This window comes from Hyla sarda, chromosome 4 (genome assembly GCF_029499605.1).
Source record: "Hyla sarda isolate aHylSar1 chromosome 4, aHylSar1.hap1, whole genome shotgun sequence".
In the NCBI taxonomy this organism is placed as follows: domain Eukaryota; kingdom Metazoa; phylum Chordata; class Amphibia; order Anura; family Hylidae; genus Hyla; species Hyla sarda.
Window position 1 is genome coordinate 54,007,934 of NC_079192.1, and position 25,131 is coordinate 54,033,064.

The following is a 25,131-nucleotide window of genomic DNA, read 5'->3' on the forward strand; positions in this document are numbered from 1 at the left end:
GAAGCTACATTGTTCTGAGGGGGAGCAGTGTTCTGGGGTACTGACTGTCTGGCACTGTTCTAGCAATGAACACAGATCAGCATGTACTAGCGCTTGTATCAGCCATCTGCCCGTGTATTAGGAGCTGAACTATTTTATTAGGACTTTTGGAAGTAATACAGTCTGACAACTACTCAGATTTACTAAGATTGTCAGGTTTTCAAATCATTACGTATTAGGGTAGGGTCACGCGTGGCATATTTTGCTGCTATATATTTCCACTGAAGTCAATAGGTAGCAAAATCAGCTGCATATTTTGTTACCCACTGACTTCAATGGGCAGGAAAATAAGCAGCAGCAAAATACAGCATGTGACCCTACTCTTAGGGTTTTACTTTCATGTTACTTCAGACTTAGTAAACTACTTGTTGGTTAGTGTATTAGGTTGGTTTTTGATGTGTCCCTCCCTGCATTTAGTTGCGCCATTATGGGACAATTTGTGCATATGGGGGGAGATTTACAAAACCTGTATAGAGAAAAAGTTGCTGAGTTGCCCATAGCAACCAATCAGCTTGCTTCTTTCACTTTTGAAAAGGTCTCTGAAAAATCAAAGAAGTGATCTGATTGGTTGCTATGGGCAACTCAGCAACTTTTCCTCTAGTCGGGTTTTGATAAATCTCCTCCATGATGTCATAAATTAGTCAGGACTTGATTATTTACTGTGATGTTTTTTGAGTTGCAAGAAAAAAAACTGACATAAAGACATGAGAAATCTGTCGGGGAAAAAATAAAAAAAATAAAAAAATAAAAACAAACTACAAAAAGTGTTGTCTCTTAATTTAGTAAACATGGGCCAATATGGCCCTCAGACCAGAAATCAGCACTGTATATATGGTCTGAGAAGAGAGAGATAATACAGTGTATATAGTACAGTGTATATATAGTACAGTAGTATATATAATACAGTGTACAGTGATCCCCCGACTTATGATGGCCCCGACATATGATCATTTCAACATATGATGGCCTCTCAGAGCCCATCGTATGTTGAAGGCAGCATCGACATATGATGCTGTTGTGTGTCGGGGCCATCATACAAACAGCTATCTGACAGCGCTGACAACTTCAGCAACTGACAGACAGTTGTATAATGTCCCCGTGTGTCCCGTTCTGCCTCCTGTTACTCACATGCTGTCCTGCTAACTCATACAGGCTTCCACTGTGAGCTCCGTATATGCCCCCCCCCCCAGTGCAGCCATAGCCAATAGCCTGCAGCATCTTGCTGCAGGCATCCAATGAGCTGCTCCCCTTCCTTTCCTATAGAGCTGTAGTCGGCAGGATGGTAATGGAGGACATTCTGTCCCCCCTGAAGGTATTTAAAGAACTGTACAGTACTGTATGCGATGTCACACATCACATACAATACATATACACACTATACACCCCATACATCAATGTTTCCCTATCAGTGTGCCTCCAGCTGTTGCAAAACTATAACTCCCAGCATGTCCAGACAGTCAATGGCTGTACATGCATGCTGGGAGTTGTAGTTGTGCAACAGCTGGAGGCACCCTGGTTTGTTAAACACTCCCCATACACTCCACATACAATGGTCATCCCAGAACCAATTAGCAGTTTCCCATAGAGATATGTATTCAACATACAATGGTTCCATGGCCCCAGAACCAATTACCATTTTTACATAGACATATGTACTCGACATATGATGGTTTCAACATATGATGGTTCTCCTGGAACCAATTAATATCATATGTTGAGGGACCACTGTATCTCCAGTCATGGCCGTAAATGTTGGCACCCCTGAAATTTTTCTAGAAAATGAAGTATTTCTCACAGAAAAGGATTGCAGTAACACATGTTTTGCTATACACATGTTTATTCCCTTTGTGTGTATTGGAACTAAACCAAAAAAGGGAGGAAAAAAAGCAAATTGGACATAATGTCACCAAACTCCAAAAATGGGCTGGGCAAAATTATTGCCACCCTTTCAAAATTGTGGATAAATAAGATAGTTTCAAGCATGTGAAGCTCCTTTAAACTCACAAGGGGCAAGTAACAGGTGTGGGCAATATAAAAATCACACCTGAAAGCAGATAAAAAGGAGAGAAGTTCACTTAGACTTTGCATTGTGTGTCTGTGTGCCACACTAAGCATGGACAACAGAAAGAGGAGAAGAGAATTGTCTGAGGACTTGAAAAACAAAAATATCAACAATCTCAAGGTTACAAGTCCATCTCCAGATATCTAGATTTGCCTTTGTCCACAGTGCGAAACATTATCAAGAAGTTCGCAACCCATGGCACTGTAGCTATTCTCCCTGGGCATGGACGGAAGAGAAAAATTGATGAAAGGTGTCAACGCAGGATGGTCTGGATGGTGGATAAGCAGCCCCAAACAAGTTCCAAAGATATTCAAGCTGTCCTGCAGGCTCAGAGAGCATTAGTGTCAGCACAAACTATCCATAGACATTTAAATGAAATGAAATGCTATGGCAGGAGACCAAGGTGGACCCCACTGCTGACACAGAGACATATAAAAAAGCAAAATGTACAAAAAAGAAAGTTGCAACAGCACTCTTGGTCAAAAAATGGAGGCTCTTAGCGCACTTTTTGATCAAAATGTGTCCCCCCATCCACCACGCGGAGGTGGCCTCATATCAGATGGGACCCTAACATGATAACTCACCTCTGCTGTGCACATAGCCTCTGACTGTGTCACATGTTGGATCAGCCATTGACTAAACCACCTCCAGTCTGAGAGGGGTGGGGTGCACGGCTAAAGAGGGTGCCACCCCCCCCCCAACTTACAAAGTAAAAACAAAAGGAAAAATAGCCAGCTCAACAACCTAATATATAGGTGCCCGCTGCTGTGGCAAATACAAAATGTACAAAAAAGAAAGTTGCAACAGCACTCTAGGTCAAAAAATGGAGGCTCTTAGCTCTTATGGGAAGTGACCCTAACATGATAACTCACCTCTGCTGTGCATATAGCCTCTGACTGTGTGACATGCTGGATCAGCAATTGACTAAACCACCTCTAGTAAGTTTACTTTGTAAATTGGGGGGTGTGGCACCCTCTTTAGCCGTGGACCCCACCCCTCTCAGACTGGAGGTGGTTTAGTCAATGGCTGATCCAACATGTCACACAGTCAGAGGCTATATGCACAGCAGAGGTGAGTTATCATGTTAGGGTCCCTTCCGATATGAGGCCACCTCCGCGTGGTGGATGGGGGGACACATTTTGATCAAAAAGTGCGATAAGAGCCTCCATTTTTTGACCAAGAGTGCTGTTGCAACTTTCTTTTTTTGTACATTTTGTATTTGCCACAGCAGCGGGCACCTGTGTATTAGGTTGTTGTGCTGGCTATTTTTCCTTTTGTTTTTACTATATAAAAAAGCAAGACTACATTTTGCCAAAATGAACTTGAGTAAGCCAAAATCCTTCTGGTAAAACGTCTTGTGGACAGATGAGACCAAGATAGAGCTTTTTGGTAAAGTCCATCATTCTACTGTTTACCGAAAACGGAATGAGGTCTACAAAGAAAAGAACACAGTACCTACAGTGACATATGGTGGAGGTCAATGATGTTTTGTGGTTGTTTTGCTGCCTCTGTCACTGGGTGCCTTGAATGTGTACAAGGCATCATGAAATCTGAGGATTATCAACAGATTTTGGGTAGCACTGTACAGCCCAGTATCAGAAAGCTGGGTTTGCGTCCGAGATCTTGGGTCTTCCAGCAGGACAATGACCCCAAACATAAGTCATAAAGCCCCCAGAAATGGATGACAACAAAGCACTGGAGAGTTCTGAAGTGGCAGCAATGAGTCCAGATCTAAATCCCATTGAAAACCTGTGGAGAGATCTTAAAATTGCTGTTGGGAAAAGACGCCTTCGAATAAGAGAGACCTGGAGCAGTTTGCAAAGGAAGAGTGGTCCAACCTTCCGGCTGAGAGGTGTAAGAAGCTTATTGATAGTTATAGGAAGCAACTGATTTCAGTTACCGAGCATAAGCCGAGTTTTTCAGCATGATTTTTCGTGCTGAAGACACCCCCCTCGGCTTATACTCGAGTGAACTCTCCGCCTGTCAATCCCTTCATCAGTGGTCTTCAACCTGCGGACCTCCAGATGTTGCAAAACTACAACTCCCAGCAAGCCCGGATGCTGGGGGCTGTAGTTTTGAAACTTCTGGAGGTCCACAGGTTTGAGACCACTGCGGCCATCGTCACTGCTGGATGATGATGAAGGCCGCAGTGGTCTTCAACCTGCGGCCCTCCAGAGGTTACAAAACTACAACACCCAGCATGCCCGGACAGGAGTTGTAGTTTTGCAACATCTGGAGGTCTGCAGGTTGAAGACCACTGATGAAGGGATTGACAGGCGGTGATGATGAAGGGGGGGGGGGGGGGGAAGATGATGACGATGGCCGCAGTGGTCTTCAACCTGCGAACCTCCAGAGGTTTCAAAACTACAACTCCCAGCATGCCTGGACAGCCGATGGCTGTCCGGTCATGCTGGGAGTTGTAGTTTTGCAACATCTGGAGGTCCACAGGTTGAAGACCACTGAAGAAGGGATTGACAGGCGGTGATGATGAGGGGGGGGGGGGATGATGTATTTCCCACCCTAGGCTTATAGTCGAGTCAATAACTTTTCCTGGGTTTTTGGGGTAAAATTAGGGGCCTCAGCTTATATTCGGGTCGGCTTATACTCGAGTGTATACTGTATTTTTTCCAAAGGGTGTGCACCCAAATGTTAACCTCTTAAGGACTTAGGGCGTACCACGCCGTGACCCTGCATCACACCAGGTCGGTCCCGGCTGCTAACAATAGCCGGGACCCTGGGCTAACAGCGTGCGGCACTGATCGTTGTGCCACGCGCTGTTAACCCTTCAGACGCGGCGATCAAAGTTGACTGCCGCATCTGAAAACAAAAGTAAACGCTTCCCGGCAGCTCAGTCGGGCTGATCGGGACATCGCGATAAAATCGCGATGTTCCGATCAGCTGGGACGCAGGCGGAGGTCTCCTTACCTGACTTTGCGGCGTCCGATCGTTGAGCAAATCAAGCCCCTATCTGACTGATCCATGCAAAGCTTTGGCTTTGCAGAGATCAGCATAGGAGATCAGTGTGTGCAGTGTTATAGGTCCCTATGGGAGCTATAACACTGCAAAAAAAAAAAAAGTGAAAAAAAGTTAACAAAGGACATTTAATCCCTTCCCTAATAAAAAAAAAAAAAAAAAACTGTGTAAATAAAAATTAACATATGTGGTATTACCGCGTGCGTAAATGTCCGAACTATAAAATTATATAATTAATTAAACCACACGGTCAATGGCGTACGCGCAAAAAATATTCCAAAGTCTAAAATAGCGTATTTTTGCTCACTTTTAATATCATTTTTTTTTTTATAAAAAGCGATCAAAAAGCCTGATCAACACAAAATGGTACCAATAAAAACTTCAGAACACGGTGCAAAAAATGAGCCCTCATACCGCCTGTACGCGGAAAAATAAAAAAGTTATAGGGGTCAGAAGATGACAATTTTAAACATATAAATTTTTCCTGCATGTAGTTATGATTTTTTTCAGAAGTCCGACAAAATCAAACCTATATAAGTAGGGGATCATTTTAACCGCATGGACCTACAGAATAAATATAAGGTGTCATTTTGACCAAAAAATGCCCTGCATAGAAACGGAAGCCCCCAAAAGTTACAAAATTACATTTTTTCTTCAATTTTGTCGCACAATGATTTTTTTTCCCATTTAGTCGTGAATTTTTGGGTAAAATGACTAATGTCACTGCAAAGTAGAATTGGTGGCGCAAAAAATAAGCCATAATATGGAATTTTATGTTCAAAATTGAAAGCGTTTTTGCATTTTCATTTTTTTTCCTCATCACCTTCTAAAAATCATAACGCTTTCAATTTTGAACATAAAATTATGGCTTATTTTTTGCGCCACCAATTCTACTTTGCAGTGACATTAGTCATTTTACCCAAATTTTCACGGTGAAACGGAATTTTTTTTTATTGTGCCACAAAATTGAAGAAAAAATGTCATTTTGTAACTTTTGGGGGCTTCCGTTTCTACGTAGTGCATTTTTCGGTAAAAATAACACCCATCTTTATTCTGTAGGTCCATACGGTTAAAATGATACCCTACTTATATAGGTTGGATATTGTCGTACTTCGGAAAAAAATCATAAATACATGCAGGAAAATTTACATGTTAAAAATTCTCATCTTCTAACCCCTATACGGGCCAGTATGAGGGCTCATTTTTTGCGCCATGTTCTGAAGTTTTTATCGGTACCATTTTTGTATTGATCGGATTTTTTGATCGCTTTTTATTCATTTTTTCACGATATAAAAAGTGACCAAAAATACGCTATTTTGGACTTTGGAATTTTTTTGCGCGTACGCCATTGAACATGCAGTTTAATAATGATATATTTTTATAGTTTGGACATTTACGCACGCGGCGATACCACATATGTTTATTTTTTTTATGGGAAAAAGATTCAAACTTTTATTAGGGAAGGGGTTAAATGACCTTTGTTAACTTTTTTTTTTTCACTTTCTTTTTGCAGTGTTATAGGTCCCATAGGGACCTATAACACTGCACACACTGATCTCTTATCCTCCCATAGGGACCTATAACACTGCACACACTGATCTCTTATGCTGATCCCTGCAAAGCCATAGCTTTGCATGGATCAGTGAGATAGGGGCTCGATTGCTCAAGCCTGTAGCTTAGGCTTGAAGCAATCAAACCCCGATGACCTCCGCCCCAGCTGATTGGAACATCGCGATTTTATCGCGATATCCTGATCAGCCCGACTGAGCTCCCGGGAAACGTTTACTTTCACTTTCAGACGTGGCGGTCAACTTTGACCGCCGCGACTGAAGGGTTAATAGCGCGCGGCACAACGATCGGTACTGCGCGCTGTTAGCCCAGGGTCCCGGCTATGACTAGTAGCCGGGACCGACCCGATGTGACGCGGGGTCACAGCATGACCCCGTTTTAAACACCGGTACCGGGCTCAGGGTGTACAGGTACGCCCTGAGTCCTTAAGGATTGGTGATGCAGGGCGTATGCACACGCCCTGCGTCCCCAAGAGGTTAAGGGGTTAAGTTAAGGGTGCCAATAATTTTGTCCAGCCCATTTCTGGAGTTTGGTGACATTATGTCCAATTTGCTTTTTTTCCTCCCTATTTTGGTTTAGTTCCAATACACACAAAGGGAATAAACATGTGTACAGCAAAACATGTTACTGCAATCCTTTTCTGTGAGAAATACTTCATTTTCTAGAAAAAAAAAACAGAAGTGCCAACATTTATGGCCATGACTGTAACAATACAGTGTATTTATAGTACAGTAGTAAATATATATCGATAATACAGTATATATGACAGTACAGTGTCTATATATAGTATAGTAGAATATATAGATAATGCAGTATATATGACAGTACAGTGTATATATAGAACAGTAGAATAGATAATACAGCATATATAACAGTAAAGTAGTATACATATAGATAATACAGTGTATATGACAGTAAAGTAGTATACATATAGATAATACAGTGTATATGACAGTAAAGTAGTATACATATAGATAATACAGTGTATATGACAGTACAGTGTATATATAGTACAGTAGAATAGATAATACAGCGTATATGACAGTAAAGTAGTATACATATAGATAATACAGTGTATATGACAGTAAAGTAGTATACATATAGATAATACAGTGTATATGACAGTACAGTGTATATATAGTACAGTAGAATAGATAATACAGCGTATATGACAGTAAAGTAGTATACATGTAGATAATACAGTGTATATAACAGTAAAGTAGTATACATATAGATACAGTGTATATGACAGTAAAGTAGTATACATATAGATAATACAGTGTATGACAGTACAGTGTATATATAGTACAGTAGAATAGATAATACAGCGTTTATGACAGTAAAGTAGTATACATATAGATAATACAGTGTATATGACAGTAAAGTAGTATACATATAGATAATACAGTGTATATGACAGTAAAGTAGTATACATATAGATAATATAGTGTATATGACAGTAGTATATATATATAGTACAGTGTATATGACAGTAAAGTAGTATACATATAGATACAGTGTATATGACAGTAAAGTAGTATACATATAGATACAGTGTATATGACAGTAAAGTAGTATACATATAGATACAGTGTATATGACAGTTAAGTAGTATACATATAGATAATACAGTGTATATGACAGTAAAGTAGTATACATATAGATACAGCGTATATGACAGTAAAGTAGTATACATATAGATAATACAGTGTATATGACAGTAAAGTAGTATACATATAGATAATACAGTGTATATGACAGTAAAGTAGTATACATATAGATACAGTGTATATGACAGTAAAGTAGTATACATATAGATAATACAGTGTATATGACAGTAGTATATATATAGTACAGTGTATATGACAGTAAAGTAGTATACATATAGATAATACAGTGTATATGAAAGTAAAGTAGTATACATATAGATAATACAGTGTATATGACAGTAAAGTAGTATACATATAGATACAGTGTATATGACAGTAAAGTAGTATACATATAGATAATACAGCGTATATGACAGTAAAGTAATATACATATAGATAATACAGTGTATATGACAGTAGTATATATATATATAGTACAGTGTATATGACAGTAGTATATATAGTACAGTGTATATGACAGTAGTATATATATATAGTACAGTGTATATGACAGTAGTATATATATAGTACAGTGTATATGACAGTAGTGTGTATATATATATATATAGTGTATATATATATATATATATATATAGTACAGTGTATATGACAGTAGCATATATATAGTACAGTGTATGACAGTAGTATATATATATATATAGTACAGTGTATATGACAGTAGTATATATATATAGTAGTGTATATGACAGTAGTATATATATATAGTACAGTGTACATGACAGTAGTATATATATAGTACAGTGTACATGACAGTAGTATATATATATAGTACAGTGTATATGACAGTAGTATATATAGTACAGTGTATATGACAGTAGTATATATAGTACAGCGTACATGACAGTAGTATATATAGTACAGTGTATATGACAGTAGTATATATATATAGTACAGTGTATATGACAGTAGTATATATAGTACAGTGTACATGACAGTAGTATATATATATAGTACAGTGTATATGACAGTAGTATATATATATAGTACAGTGTATATGACAGTAGTATATATAGTACAGTGTATATGACAGTAGTATATATATATAGTACAGTGTATATGACAGTAGTATATATATAGTACAGTGTATATGACAGTAGTGTGTATATATATATATATAGTGTATATATATATATATATATATAGTACAGTGTATATGACAGTAGCATATATATAGTACAGTGTATGACAGTAGTATATATATATATAGTACAGTGTATATGACAGTAGTATATATATATAGTAGTGTATATGACAGTAGTATATATATATAGTACAGTGTACATGACAGTAGTATATATATAGTACAGTGTACATGACAGTAGTATATATATATAGTACAGTGTATATGACAGTAGTATATATAGTACAGTGTATATGACAGTAGTATATATAGTACAGCGTACATGACAGTAGTATATATAGTACAGTGTATATGACAGTAGTATAAATAGTACAGTGTACATGACAGTAGTATATATATATAGTACAGTGTATATGACAGTAGTATATATAGTACAGTGTACATGACAGTAGTATATATATATAGTACAGTGTATATGACAGTAGTATATATATAGTACAGTGTATATGACAGTAGTATATATAGTACAGTGTACATGACAGTAGTATATATAGTACAGTGTATATGACAGTAGTATATATGGATAGTGCACTGTATATACAGTATAGTCCGGTGTATACGGTCAGTCCACGGAGATCAGCCCCGTCCTACCTGGTGGGTCATGAGCCGGGGTCACGGGGTCACACGGGGCCGGTCGGACAGTACGGTGGAGTCTCTGTCGCGCCGCGCTCTGTGTACATCACACTTCCTCATTCAGTTCCCGGTGTGACGTCACCGGAGGCGTGGTCACCTTTAAAGGGACAGTAAGGTTAGAAGTGATCGCCGCTGTCAGTGACGGGCTAGGTTCCGCCCACAGCTGTGTCACGTGTATCGCCTGCAGTCACCTATGTGTCCGCCTGTATGTGGGCTGTGACCTGTCACTCATATCTGGCAGCGCTTATCCCTGTCCTGAGGCCTGTCTGGTGGACACATGGGGGCGCTAATAATGATGGGGCACAATGGGAGCACTGTGCTTCGCCAAGTTATGATGATGGGTAAATGCTGGCACTGTTACTGTTGGGGGGGGGGGCACACCAGTTTATACAGTTATTTGGGGGTCCTTAGTATTGGTGGCACACTTCTATGGGGGTACTCAGGAGTTAGGTGTGTGGCATGTATGTGTTTAGGGCATCAGCTGTGTAGCCTATTTCAGTCTAGGGGATCAGGTGTATGACCTGTATGCGTTTAGGGGTCAGGTGTATGGCCTGTATGTGTTTAGGGGTTCAGGTGTATGGCCTGTATGTGTTTAGGGGGTCAGGTGTATGGCCTGTATGTGTTTAGGGGTTCAGGTGTATGGCCTGTATGCGTTTAGGGGTCAGGTGTATGGCCTGTATGTGTTTAGGGGGTCAGGTGTATGGCCTGTATGTGTTTAGGGGTTCAGGTGTATGGCCTGTATGTGTTTAGGGGGTCAGGTGTATGGCCTGTATGTGTTTAGGGGGTCAGGTGTATGGCCTGTATGTGTTTAGGGGGTCAGGTGTATGGCCTGTATGTGTTTAGGGGTTCAGGTGTATGGCCTGTATGCGTTTAGGGGTCAGGTGTATGGCCTGTATGTGTTTAGGGGGTCAGGTGTATGGCCTGTATGTGTTTAGGGGGTCAGGTGTATGGCCTGTATGCGTTTAGGGGTCAGGTGTATGGCCTGTATGTGTTTAGGGGGTCAGGTGTGTGGTCTGTATGTGTTTAGGGGGTCAGGTGTGTGGTCTGTATGTGTTTAGGGGGTCAGGTGTGTAGTCTGTATGCGTTTAGGGGGTCAGGTGTGTGGTCTGTATGTGTTTAGGGGGTCAGGTGTGTGGTCTGTATGTGTTTAGGGGGTCAGGTGTATGGCCTGTATGTGTTTAGGGGGTCAGGTGTGTGGTCTGTATGCGTTTAGGGAGTCAGGTGTATGGCCTGTATGTGTTTAGGGGGTCAGGTGTATGGCCTGTATGTGTTTAGGGGGTCAGGTGTATGGTCCGTATGTGTTTAGGGGTTCAGGTGTATGGCCTGTATGTGTTTAGGGGGTCAGGTGTATGGCCTGTATGTGTTTAGGGGGTCAGGTGTATGGCCTGTATGCGTTTAGGGGGTCAGGTGTGTGGTCTGTATGTGTTTAGGGGGTCAGGTGTGTGGCCTGTATGTGTTTAGGGGTTCAGGTGTATGGCCTGTATGTGTTTAGGGGGTCAGGTGTATGGCGTCTATGTGTTTAGGGGGTCAGGTGTATGGCCTGTATGCGTTTAGGGGGTCAAGTGTATGGCCTGTATGCATTTAGGGGGTCAGGTGTATGGCCTGTATGCATTTAGGGGTCAGGTGTATGGCCTGTATGCATCTAGGGGTCAGGTGTATGGCCTGTATGCATTTAGGGGTCAGGTGTATGGCCTGTATGCGTTTAAGGGGTCGGGTGTATGGCCTGTATGCGTTTAGGGGGTCAGGTGTGTGGCCTGTATGTGTTTAGGGGTCAGGTGTATGGCCTGTATGTGTTTAGGGGGCCAGGTGTATGGCCTGTATGCGTTTAGGGGGCCAGGTGTATCGCCTGTATGCGTTTAGGGGGCCAGGTGTATGGCCTGTATGCGTTTAGTGGGCCAGGTGTATGGCCTGTATGCATTTAGGGGTCAGGTGTTTTGCCTGTATGCGTTTAGGGGGTCAGGTGTGTGGCCTGCTTCAGTCTAGGGGGTTAAGTGTATGGTCTGTATGTTTTTAGAGGGTCTGGTGTATGGCCTGTATGTGTTTAGGGGGTCAGGTGTGTGGTCTGCTTCAGTCTAGGGTGTAAGGTGTATGGTCTGTATGTTTTTAGAGGGTCAGGTGTGTGATCTGTATAAGTTTAGGGGTGTTATAGGGGGGAAAAGGTGCAATTGAAAGGAGGCTCAAGTACCCTGTTGAGTCATGGGTATCGAGGTAAACAGTTTACCAGTGCCCTACCATGGGTCCCGGGGGGCCATGGTCCCAGGCGACACTTTTTAGGGGTGGCTCTTTCATGCCCCCCTGCTGCAGCCGCAGCACAGAAGCAGAAGACCGCTGTTTAAACAGCGGTCTCCTGCTTCTGCCTACCTCCGATGAGTGATTGACTCTCCCTGTCAATCTTTCACAAGAGGCCGGACCTGCAGGAGTGCAGAGGAAGAGAAAAGAAACCGACGGGGAAGAGGAAAGAAGTATGTGGGGTGGGCTGGGGGGCTGTGGGGGTGCCTAGCTAATGTGGGGGAACATCTGCCACCTAATGTGGGGGAACATCTGCCACCTAATGTGGGGGAACATCTGCCGCCTAAAGTGGAGGAACATCTGCTGACTAATGTGGGGGAACATCTGCTGACTAATGTGGAGGATGTCTAAATGGCTATGTTGTGAGATTATCCCTGTGGCTTTGTTTTTGTAAACTGGCTATTTCCTTTCGAAGTTTCCTCACTTCAATTACAAATCCCAGGATTCCTTGTTTGTAAGTGTAAGGTAATTTTCCTCCCGACAAATCAGCCACCTCACCCACTGAAGCACAAATGACCTGCATTCCATGCAAAAGACCAGTGTTTTCCGACCTTCAGCGATTGCAAACTACAATTCCTTGCAGAATGATCTCCTTCCCACCCAGCGGTTGCTCCACCCATTATAGCACTGTCATGCTCCCTTTCATCACCTGTGAAAACCTGAGACGACAGTAATTTTGTATGATACATAAACATTGGGGCAAAAGTCACATAAGAATTGTGAGACTCTGTATTATGGACTACACTAACTGTACAGCCCCTGTAGCATAGTCATATAAATAAATCCTGGAATACCCCTTTAACAGAGTGCTAACAGGTGACCCATGCTCTGGGTATGCATGAAGCAATCTTAGGAGCTGACGCCATCAATGATCAACATCTGTGTTCAGACTGATCACGCTGGTCATTTAACCTCCTAAATGCTGTGATCAGAGGCCTGTCAGACCTCCGATTGGCTCTCCCATAATGCAATCACAGGGTGCCAGTTGTTTAGCATGGCAACCAGATGCCTTCTGTAAGCCTCCATGTCTGCTATGGTACATCTTCTAGTACAGCCTGCCTCAGACCAATTTCTTTGCTTTCTCTGTATAAGAAGAGTGCTTGTGAAGCCCCCAATGAAATTTCAAATCCCCTTTTCCAATTTGTCAATTGGAAAATAGTTCTCGAAGGATGTTTAGATACCAGCAAGCGCCAGAATGTCTCCTAAAGAGGATTCATCTATGGAATGGGTCGAGGGTTGCCACCTGGCCAGTACTTTACTGGCACAGCTAATATTTTGGCCAACCTGCTGGTATTTTTGACCCCTTAAGGACCAAGCCCTGTCGTATAATTTATACACGAAGAAGATAAAGTGATAAACGTTATTTCTCAAAAATAAAAATATGAGGACCGCGGATAAAAAATTTTAAACAAGTGAGATCCTCAGAGGCCCACACAATAAATACCTCTATTATTCGTTAATATTTGGAAGATGGGAATATCGTTGCACAAATAAGACCTCAACAATAAAATATGTAAAAATAGATATACAATTTATTAATTAAAATATAGAAATATAAAATATGATAAAATATGCAGATCAATATAATGTCATTATACCATACTAAGTCACAGTAATACCTAAATGTTCCCACTAGATGGGAGTATACCGCCCTAGTTCACAATGGTATTCAAAATTGACCACAAGATGGCAGCATAGATATCAACAGTATATAGCATATAACGCATTTGGTATACATAAGAAATGAGTATATTAAATACAAGATATGTTAATACATGCAACAGTGATTTTCCCGCTTAGAGATATTATGAATGAAACTTTGCCTTGATAAACGATAACATATAAATTATTGGTGGCTATGCAGAGGGGAATGTCCCTTACTAATTCTATAATTTGGGACTATTTTTTTGGGAAGATATGAATCACAAGTACAATTAAAATTATTGTGTTCAGATAGATGTCCGTGTCTGCAGATTCACTAAAGTTGTACCTGGACAGAAATCTATAAATTCATCCACAAGTTGTGGGTAGGAAAATATAAATTACCTTAAGTACAAACTCTCCATGCTATAGAATAGCCAACAATAATCAAAAAATATGAAAGTTCTTTTATAGTTACCACAAAGTAGAAATGCCAGTGGGTTAAGCAAATTGGATAGGATCAGCCTGTTCACTCAACAGAAAGATAATCCAGGATTCTCTCAAAAGAAGGAACAAAGAATTGCCCATCCTCCCTTGCCACTACAGTTTAAAACAAGGTTCCATTATCTTGATCAGATAAGAAACTAACAAATCACGTCTCTAGAACAAAAACGTGCTAGGCCCTTGTCTCGCCCAGATGTAACTATTTCACTGACCAGAGAGGGCACTCTTGTCCATGAGTAGCTCAATATTTTCTTAAAAATTAGCAGACATTACCGAAGATATAGATATATCATGTCAAGTCATCTCGCCAACTAATGGCCAATAAATATAGTTAGCTGGATTAGATTTCGTCATCTAGCATACACAAACAGCAGACATCTCAGGATTTCCCAAGTCTTCAATCTGAATCTGACATTAATGGTCCCTCCCAAGTTTAAACTAATGAATAGATTCTCAGTTCTGTCTATTCTTACAGTTATAAATCTATCAGATAAGAAATAACTGTAGACTCTATTCATTAGGGATGTAAGAAAAAATCGATTCCCGCGATTATCGCGATTTTTCACTTGCCGATACTGAATCGATTCAAAATATTTTTGAATCGATTCTTTTAGTGATGTGGAATTTGTATCTCCTGATGCAAAGAACAGCATGTCCCGGGCATCAGGAGATACAAGTTCCACATTTTGTCAGCCGGATCTGACACGGTGGCGCTCTGGGTGTATGGAGCGGGCTCCGACTCATGCCCGCTCCGTACTCTGCGGCCCCCGGCTGATTTCAGTATCCGGGGGCCGCTGATGCATCACCGCCGCTAATATCCAGCATGCGGTGCTCTGCAGTGTGTATGGAGCGGGCTCCCGACTCGTGCCCGCTCCATACTCTGCAGCCCCCGGCTGTTCTCAGTAGCCGGGGCCGCCGCTAATAGCCAGCATGCAGCGATCGCCGCGGCTGGCTATTAACCCTTTAGATCGCCGCTGTCAAAGCTGACAGCGGCATCTAAAGGGACATGTGTATGCTCCCTGGTGGGCTAGATCGCCCCCCCCCCCCCCCCCCGCAGCGCGATCGTGGGCGGGCGATCCACTGTGGAGGTAGCCGGGAGGGCTTACCTCTGCTTCCCTGCTCTCCGTGGCTCTGTCATTGATAGAGCCTGGCTGGACCAGGCTCTATCAATGGATCGCAGATAAATGGAGTAGAATCTATTCATCTGTCTGAGGAATCTAATGATTCCTAAAAGACTAATAAAGTGTAAAAAAAAAAATAAAGTTTTAATAAAAGTGTAAAAGACATTGTTTTTTAGACAGAATCGGGATATCTCGCGATGTATCGTCACCTAGACGGTATCGCGATATATCGGGATATATCGAATCGCCACACTGGTATCGCGATTCGAATCGAATCGCCAAGTTCTTGGCGATTCACACCCCTACTATTCATGGGACGAAATCAGACCACCAAATTACATACATAATAACTTATAGATGCACGAAAACTAAATAGGTTATAAATGGTATACTATATATATATATATATATATATATATATATATATACTCCTGAGCTAAAATTTATCTGAATTCCAATGCCCTTATCTGAGTCATAAAGTAGTTTATATAAACACAGACAAAGGGATGTTTCACACTTGCAGACACCATGTGACATTCTGGAATTTAACACTGAGAATCAACTTTACACAACATGGAGCTTTTGGCTTGAACAATTAATATGGACGCCACAAAGTATGATTGTCTGAAATAATTCTGGCCCATATAGTCTGACAGCCCATTTTAACCTTAAGGACCAGAGCGTTTTTTGCAAATCTGACCTCTGTCACTTTAAGCATTAATAACTCTTGAATTATTTTACTTTTCATTCTGATTCCGAGATGTTTTTTTTTTGGTGACATATTCTAATTCATGTTAGTGGTAAATTTTAGTCGATACTTGCATAATTTCTTGGTGAAAAATTGCAAAGTTTGATGAAAAATTTGAAAATGCATTTTTTTAACTTTGAAAATTGACATCCAAATAAATAATATATTGATTCACACATACAATATGTCTACTTTATGTTGGCATGATAAAGTTGACGTTTTTACTTTTGGAAGACATCAGAGGGCTCCAATGTTCAGCAGAAATTTCCCAATTTTTCACAAAAATTTTTCAAAATCGAAATTTTTCAGGGACCAGTTCAGTTTTGAAGTGGATTTCAAGGGCCTTCATATTAGAAATACCCCATAAATGACCCCATTATAAGTATACAAAATAAAGTGTGTTAACCCTTTAGGTGTTTCACAGGAATAGCAGCAAAGAGAAAATTCAAAATCTTCATTTTTTACACTAACATGTTCTTGTAGACCCAGTTTTTGAAATTTTACAAGAAGTAAAAAGAGAAATAGCCTCCCTTAATGTGTAACCCAATTTCTCTCGAGTAAGGAAATACCTCATATGTGGATGTTGAGTGCTCTGTGGGTGCACTAGAGGGCTCAGAAAGGAAGGAGCAACTTTTTGGAATACTGGAAGTTGTAGTTTTTGTTTTAATAAAAAAAAGTGATCAAAAAGTCACATCAAAACAAAAATGGTACTGTGAAAAACCAAAGATCAGGGCGCAAAAAATGAGCCCTCATACAGGCCCATATAGGGAAAAATAAAAAAGTTATAGGGGTGAGAATAGGACAAAATTTATAATGAATTATGCAAATAAGCATCACCAGTATTTTTTTGTGTGGTACGGGGTGTGAGATTCAGGGCAGATGGAATTACCCTAGGGGCAGATGGCATGAACCCCTTGTATTCGTGACACCAGGGCGTGGTTTGTCCTCAATACCACCCGAAGGTATACCGCTGGATCCTGGGCTAGATACGGGGGCAATAATGACTCCGACGCCAAGTTACAGACAATGGCAGCTTTACTGAGGTTGGACAGGTGGAAAAGTCTATACAGTACAGCCAGGGCCCAGGGAGGTGACCAGTAATTCAGAGACCTTAAGGGCTTGCTGGGACTTGTAGTAGATGGGGTCATTTTAATGCAGGCCAATTGACTTGACAACTGGTGACTGTGACTGACTTGACTGATGACTGACAATACTGAGACTGTGGTTACTTGTAGCTGCAGACTGGACTTGAGGACTCCTATGACTCTGGACACTCTCTAGGACTCGACTTGACCTCAGCAAAGACTTGTAAGGAAAGAGAAGAGCTAGTTCCTCCCTGGGCTTATATGGGGGAGACCAGCAGGGAGCCCATAGGTCACCCCTGGGATCACCTGGTCACTGGTACCTCCTGGGTAACAATCAAATGACAAGTCACAAGGTAAACAGTCTTAAAGTGACCGCTTTCTAAACACATTACGTGGTATAATACATTAGAAACATATTTACATGGGGGGACAGATGCAAGGGAGCCCAGGGGACACTGTAGGGAGGCTGCCTGACAGGGCAGAAAGAGTACGGGGTAACACCTCCCATACTGGGCCACCACATCTGCAAGAAAGGTGGCGACCCTAGATGGGTCCAGTACCCGTGCAGGTCTTGCTCAGGAATGGCAGCAGGTGGTGTCAGGGCAGCAACACGTACAATGAGGAGAAGACTTTTGGAGGCGCCTGGTGTAAAGAAGGGCAGCAAAGTAACCACTTCTCTACAAAAAAAATGAAGAAAAGACTGACATTGTGTAGGAAGTACAGAGAACTAGGGTAAACAATGCTTATTCCAGTATGTGTTCGCATTCACTAAAAAGTAAACATAAAAACTTGAATTCTGTGAGGAAGCAAAACACCAAGCCTATTGGAAGTTATAAAACTTTCCATTTGTAAAGTGATTATACATATTTTATTGTATAAACTGAAAACCTTGTTTAAACCTCTTGTTTCTGGGAAGGCTTTAGAGTGACAAAATTAGCCAGTGGCAGAGAATGTGGGGTGTACGTGTGGGGGTAATAAAAAAAAACATACTCATCCCCCCAGGTTACCTCTCAATCCCAAGGACACGTGTACACGACCTCTGAGGCGTACGGTCACATCACCTAGGGACTTACATTTCCTGCCATTTTGGTAGTTTTGCCACCTGACTGGAAAACCTTTTTAATAGTCCTAGCTATTTAGCACTGTATTTAAGGCTCTCTATAAAACCCCACACTTCTGTACCTATCTACCATCGTAAGACATGGATGGAAAGACCATAGTTTCTTACTTTTTTCCCCAATAGAAACCCTTTGGCTTTGTTCACACTTCGGACTGTCCGCACAAAAAATCTCTGTGCGGACATTATGGAGACTGCGGATGCCAGCAAACTATGCCAGCACTAGGACCACACAAGAATATGTCGTCTCTGAACGTGTTCATTCTTTTTGCGGACATGGAAATTGGAATTTCTGTGGCAGAAACATCTGGCATTGTAATTCCGCCACAGCAGAATCCCATTGAATTCAACGGGACTCTGCTTCAGCGAAATCTGCGTGCAAAATTCCAAGCGGGATTCCGCACGGAAATTCCGAGGAGTAAACTCGGCCTTACTTGTAGGGTATATATTATTTTGCTAGGAAGCTTTTTCTTACCTACACCCTGTTCCAAATGATTATGCAAATTCAATTTAAGGGGGTACTCCGCTGGAAAACTTTTTTAATCAACTGGTGTCAGAAAGTTAAACAAATTTGAAAATTACTTCTATTAAAAAATCTTAATCCTTCCAGTACTTATTAGCAGCTGTATACTACAGAGGAAATGCTTTTCTTTTGGGATTTCTCTTCTGTCACGACCACAGTGCTCTCTGCTGACCTCTGCCGTCCATTTTAGGAACTGTCCAGAGCAGGAGAAAATCCCCATAGCAAACATATGCTGCTCTGGACAGTTCCTAAAATGGACAGCAGAGGTCAGCAGAGAGCACTGTGGTCATGAAAGAAGATAAATCCCCCCAAAAAAGCATTTCTTTGGTAGTATACAGCCCCTAAAAAGTACTGGAAGGATTTCCATTGGTGTTCAGGATGTAAAAGGAAATCCCTTGGGTTTTCCCCCAACTGGGTTGCCCATGTCATTATTTAGGAACCTAATGACCCATGCCTACTATCCTCTGATCATTTGGCATGCTTGGCACCAAGGAATCCCTTGTCCATATGCCCTATGAGGCCCATATCCCTGCCTCTATATGTCAGAACAGAGTGTAGCTTCTGCTCTCACAGACCCTAAACGTGACCGCCATCCCAGCCACCCCACAAATTCACCCCCACCCCCCCAGCAATGACAGACCTAAGGTCCCCCACCCATGTCTTTTTATGCTGATGCAAGGATGACATGCCATCATGATGTGTGACCATAGCGGACAATCACCACACCCTTGATATACACTTTGTGACCACTATGGCCAATTCTGGTTTGTCACAAGATTTATAAAGTCCTGTAACAGCAGAGGAGCTCAGGGGGCCACTAAGTAATTTCAAGCCATAAGGAGCTGCCAGGCAGGAAAACCCCTTTAAAACTAAATGCATGAAAATTCTGGAGCATTATTTCCGCTTATTGGGGATGTTTACATACACAGGCCCTTTACAATGGTCACATCATTTTTGACTCTCACTCTATTCACTGGGGCATCATACGTGCGTCATCCATGAGGAAGGTCACTCCTATTAATCTGGGAGCAAATCAACCACATGTTATAAACACAGCTCTTCGCTCCGTGACCCTGCCATTTGGCCCAATGTCAAGCACATCATTCAGTATCCTTCTATTTATATATCTACGTAAGACCAAATTATACAGTTTTTATACAAAGAATAAATCTACAAGAAGTTGAGTAGCTTTGTAGAACCTTTACATCACTCATCTTGTACTGTTCAGAGTTACAGCCTGATTTATATTCTGTATTCATAATTCTGCTGTCTGCCATTGGACACAGTTGAGAAGACACACCACCTAACAGCTGAGCTCCTCCTATAATACAGTAGGAACGTTATACTAGGTTCACATCTGCGTTTGAGGCCTACATTGCAGATTGTGGACATAAAAATGCAAAGTGCATGATTTAGGATTTAGTTTTGACCAGTTAAACGGCAGACATCATACTGGGAACCTAAGGGACCCCATTAAAGTCAATGGGGACCATCGGTCATCGTTGGTGTCTGGTGTGCAGCAGATCGACCGACTCTTTTTTCTGTTCTTTTCTTCGGCTTCGATGATGGAGCAGATGAATAGGAAACCTGTGAACCTTACCTCCTACATTTAGATTTTTTTCCAGTACCAGCCGTCTAATGCATTGCCATCTATAGAGATGGCAATACAGCTGGCATTGGCCTCAACTTGGGAACTTTGGATGGAGATTCCCTTGTGTGAACCTGGCCTTATGGGCCTCATAACTCCAGCAGAAGACAGCCCCATCGGGAGATACCTCTGGGGCCAATAGACCGACTAGGGTCTATTTCTTACAGAGTAGTTCACACATAGCCTATTGGATCTTACTGATGATGCATATGTGGTCCAGTACAGGAGTTGCACCCCTGTACCCTAGCTTCCCTGTCAGGCAGCCTCCATACAGTGTCCCCTGGGCCCCCCTGCAGCTGTTCCCCTTGTTCCTGTGCTTCTATGCCTATATTATGCTGTGTATTGTATATAAAATGTGTTATAGCTTTAAGACCAGTTGTCTCATGTGATTGACCTGTTGTCATGTGATTGTAAGCCAGTGAGGTACCAGTGACCATGTGACCTACAGGGTGACCTATGGGACCCCTCCTAGTCTCCCCCAGGCTCTTAGTCTTTGCTGAGTTGCAGTGAGGTCAAGTCCTAGTTGTGTGTCTGGAGTCCAGAGGAGGCCTAAAGTCAGTCAAGCAGCCACAGATTCTCAAGTCCACTACCCCACAGGTCAAGTCAAAGCCTGGTAAGCTACAGCAGGGGTGAAGTCAGTCATAGTCTGTCATAGTCAAGTCAGTCCAAGTCATCCTGTCTCAAGTCAGCGTGGCCTGCATCCAAATCGTCCAAGTCCATGTGATAGCCTGGGGGATGTAGGGTATGGGGAGTGTAGCTGTGCGGTTATTAAAGGGTGCTTATTAACCCTTGCTATTCGGGACGCCAGGTGAGGGCTCCTCAGTAATGCTTGTCCTACCGCCACCCTTCCCAAGAGCGATAGGGAGGTAGATAATAATAGAATGTCCACAACCGGAGAGTTTTCTGAAACAGTTATAACTTTTACTGCAGGTTTTCTGCAAGCTTAATAAACGGAACAGTCTATGCATACAACTGCTTTCTTTGGAGATTGACAAAGGTTGGGACTTTAGCAATTTAGAGTCTTTAAGGTATTATGCGCTGTTCCACATTTAGTTGCGGTCCAGTAGTCGCGCTAGCTTTAGCGGGGGGGTAGTTTAGAACTCACAGTTTTAGTTCAGCTGAGGCCGATAGGTTTTTCAGGTCTAGCGTGTTTTGGAAGTTGCGCAGATCTGTCCTGCTTGTCTGGCATCTACGAGAGCAGCAACCCAAGAGAGCGATACTTGGCTACAGCTCCCTTATATAGGCAGGGGCTGGACTAGTGCTAACTGGTCCATACTTGTGTCAATCACCATTACAAAGGATTGTGGGCAACACGTGACCCAAGGACCTCCAAAGGTCCTCCAACATACCATAGAGGATATTAACATGGTCACATGACTGAAGGTCCTGCGATGCTAAACAAGGTAAGTACTATACATTATATTAGATATATACTATTAATAAATATATACCTATTCCTTCCAGTAATTATCAGCTGCTGTATGAACCACAGGAAGTTCTTTTAATTCTAGTTCTTTGAATTTCCTTTCTGCCTGACCACAGTGCTCTCTGCTAACACCTCTGTCCATTTTAGGAGCTGTACAGAGTTGGAGCAAATCCCCATAGAAAACCTATCCTACTCTGGACAGTTCCTAAAATGGACAAAGGTGTCAACAGAGAGCACTGTGGTCAGACAGAAAGGAAATTCAAAAAGAAAAGAACTTCATGTGGATCATACAGTAGCTGATAAGTACTGGAAGGATTAATATTTTTTAATAGAAGCAATTTACAAATCTGTTTAACTTTCTGGCACCAGTTGATTAAAAAAAAAAAGTTTTCCAGTGGAGTACCCCTTTAAGTGAAAATCTTGGGTGAGTTCCAATACTTTATTTCCCTAAACTTGAACCCTGTATATTAAGCAAGTAAAAGTGGCACGTTCTGTATAGCTGAAAGGCGGACCTCTCAGATTGATCTTCTTTGGTGGACTCATAGAACCCCAGCCTGACACTATCAGAGATTGGATTATCTACACTAGGCCATTAGAACATATGTAGTGTACTACCATAATTTTAGGGGCTTATTCTTACTACAGAATCTCCGCCCATAATCTCCGCAAAACAAGCCGGCACTAGGACCACTTGGAAACGTGCCGTCTCCAGACAACAATGCATTTCAGTACGGATTCCGCCGAAAAGAATGAACATTCTCTCATGCCTTCGATAACATTCTATTTTAATAGTATAATAGTTTAGCCAATAGTTTATAGTGTAATAGTTTAGACAAATACGTGACAGTGGCAAAACTGTCAAAATAGCAGGCAATGGGGGTCGTTGAAAGCAACTGGGCACCATTGGGTATGGAGCGGACTGGAGTCCCGAGCTTGCTCCATATACCCTTGATGGTCCCATGGCAAAAATAAACATCATGGCTCATTAAGGGGTTAAAAATAACTTTTTTTGCCAGAAAAACCCCTTGAAAAACAGCTTTTCCATTGTATTATGTGACCTGAAAGACCATTCCCACCTCTGGTGTCATTACTCAAAAACCATTATTCATTATTAGCGCAAACCGTTGGCAGGTTTCCAAAGTTTATATAGCAGCTGGCGTACCGTCAGCAATATTCGTTTCCACAAGTGGTAAATTCCTCTTATGGCTGCTTACACAATGCTGCTTGTGTCAGGAGTGACTTGTAACTTTGACTTGGACTTGTAACATGAATATGTAACCCCCTGGGATTATTGTTGCGTATTATCCTGCAACTACATGACGTGTCCAGTAGATTGTCCAGCGGACTGCACAAGCAAATAAACTGAGCATTGACTAAATTTGGCAAAGGAGGAGTTATGTGGACATGTGCTAGTGGCCATTTTGGAATTTTCCAGTTCCAAAAGAGCAAGTAGAAAGAGAGAGAGAGAGAGGACACAGAGGGACAGCCTGTTAGGGATCCTGGTTCAAAGAGTGCCTGCAGCAGCTGAGAGGTATCAGCTAGCAGGTTGAACAAAATCCAACGCAAGTAGCCTCTGTGAGCAGGGAAGGGAAATGCATCTTTTTTGTCCTACAACATTTTAAGAATTTTAGCCTACTCCAAGTAACGCTGTGGAGCAGGGCTTTGTATGGGCCCCATCCATTCAATGTGCACCAACTGAAGGCACCCAACTGCCGCTAGGACTAAAAGTATAGTGGGCCGCCGGAGTGCTTGTTGACATTGCGTATGGAGCGGACTGGAGTCCTGAGCTTGCTCCATACACCCTTGATGGTCCCATGGCGAAAATAAACATCATGGCTCATTAAGGGGTTAAAAATAACCTATTGCCTGGAAAACCCCTTGAAAGAGCTATTCTATTGTATTATGTGACCTGAAAGACAATTCCCGCCTTATAGTCTCTGGTGTCATTAGTCAAAAACCATTATTCATTATTAGCGCGAACCGTTGGCAGGTTTCCAAAGTTTATATAGCAGCTGGTGTACCGTCAGCAATATTCGTTTCCACAAGTGGTAAATTCCTCTTATGGCTGCATACACAATGCTGCTTGTGTCAGGAGTGTCCTTGAAGAAGGCTCCTTTGTAATTTTGCGGCTTTTCATAATGCACTACTACTATAACATCATTGTGTAGGGCTGTGGTCTGCCAACTGTGGACCTCCAGATGTTGCAAACTACAACTCCCAGCATGCCCGGACAGCCAACGGCTGTCCGTGCATGCTGGGAGTTGTAGTTATGCAACACCTGAAGGTCTACAGTTTGGAGACCACTGGTGTAGGGAAATGCATATGGCTTTGACTTGTAACATGAATATGTAACCCCCTGGGATTATTGTTGCGTGTTATCCTGCAACTACATGACGTGTCCAGTAGATGGCGGACTGCACAAGCAAATAAACTGAGCATTGACTAAATTTGGCAAAGGAGGAGTTATGTGGACATTTGCTAATGGCCATTTTGGAATTTTCCAGTTCCAACAGAGCAAGTGGAAAGAGAGAGAGAGGACACAGAGGGATAGCCTGTTAGGGATCCTGGTTCAAAGAGTGCCTGCAGCAGCTGACAGGAATCAGATAGCAGGTTGAACACAATCCAGTGCAGGTAGCATCTGTGAGCAGTGAAGGGAAATGCATCTTCTTTGTCCTCCAACATACCGATAAAAGACCTTGAGATCCGTTGGCAGACATTTTAAGAATTTTAGCCTACTCCAAGTAAGGCTGAGTTCACATCACGTTTCCTCCCATACGGGAGCGCATACGGCAGGGGGAGCTAAAACCTCGCGCTCCCGTATGCTTTCGTATGCGCTCCCGTATGTAATTCATTTCAATGACCCGGCCGGTGTGAAACGTTCAGTCCGGTCGGCTCATTTTTGCGCTGTATGCACTTTTACAACCGGACCTAAAACCATGGTT

At 42.1% G+C, this 25,131-nt stretch overlaps 1 protein-coding gene across 4 annotated transcripts in view; it reads right to left on the minus strand.

Annotated features, from left to right (window-relative positions):
- The window catches only part of IKBKB (inhibitor of nuclear factor kappa B kinase subunit beta), a 44,802-nt gene extending 34,618 nt beyond the window's left edge, over positions 1–10,184 (minus strand). For 2 of the 4 annotated variants that reach the window (XM_056570975.1, XM_056570974.1), the window contains exon 1: positions 10,046–10,184. In XM_056570975.1, coding sequence (XP_056426950.1) covers positions 10,046–10,057 — 12 coding nt within the window. In that variant the 5' untranslated portion in view covers positions 10,058–10,184. Of the gene's footprint in view, positions 1–1,167; positions 1,187–9,995; positions 10,017–10,045 lie in introns of those variants that run through there. The other 2 variants (XM_056570977.1, XM_056570976.1) reach the window with 2 other exon arrangements.
- Between the last annotated feature and the right edge of the window lie 14,947 nt (positions 10,185–25,131).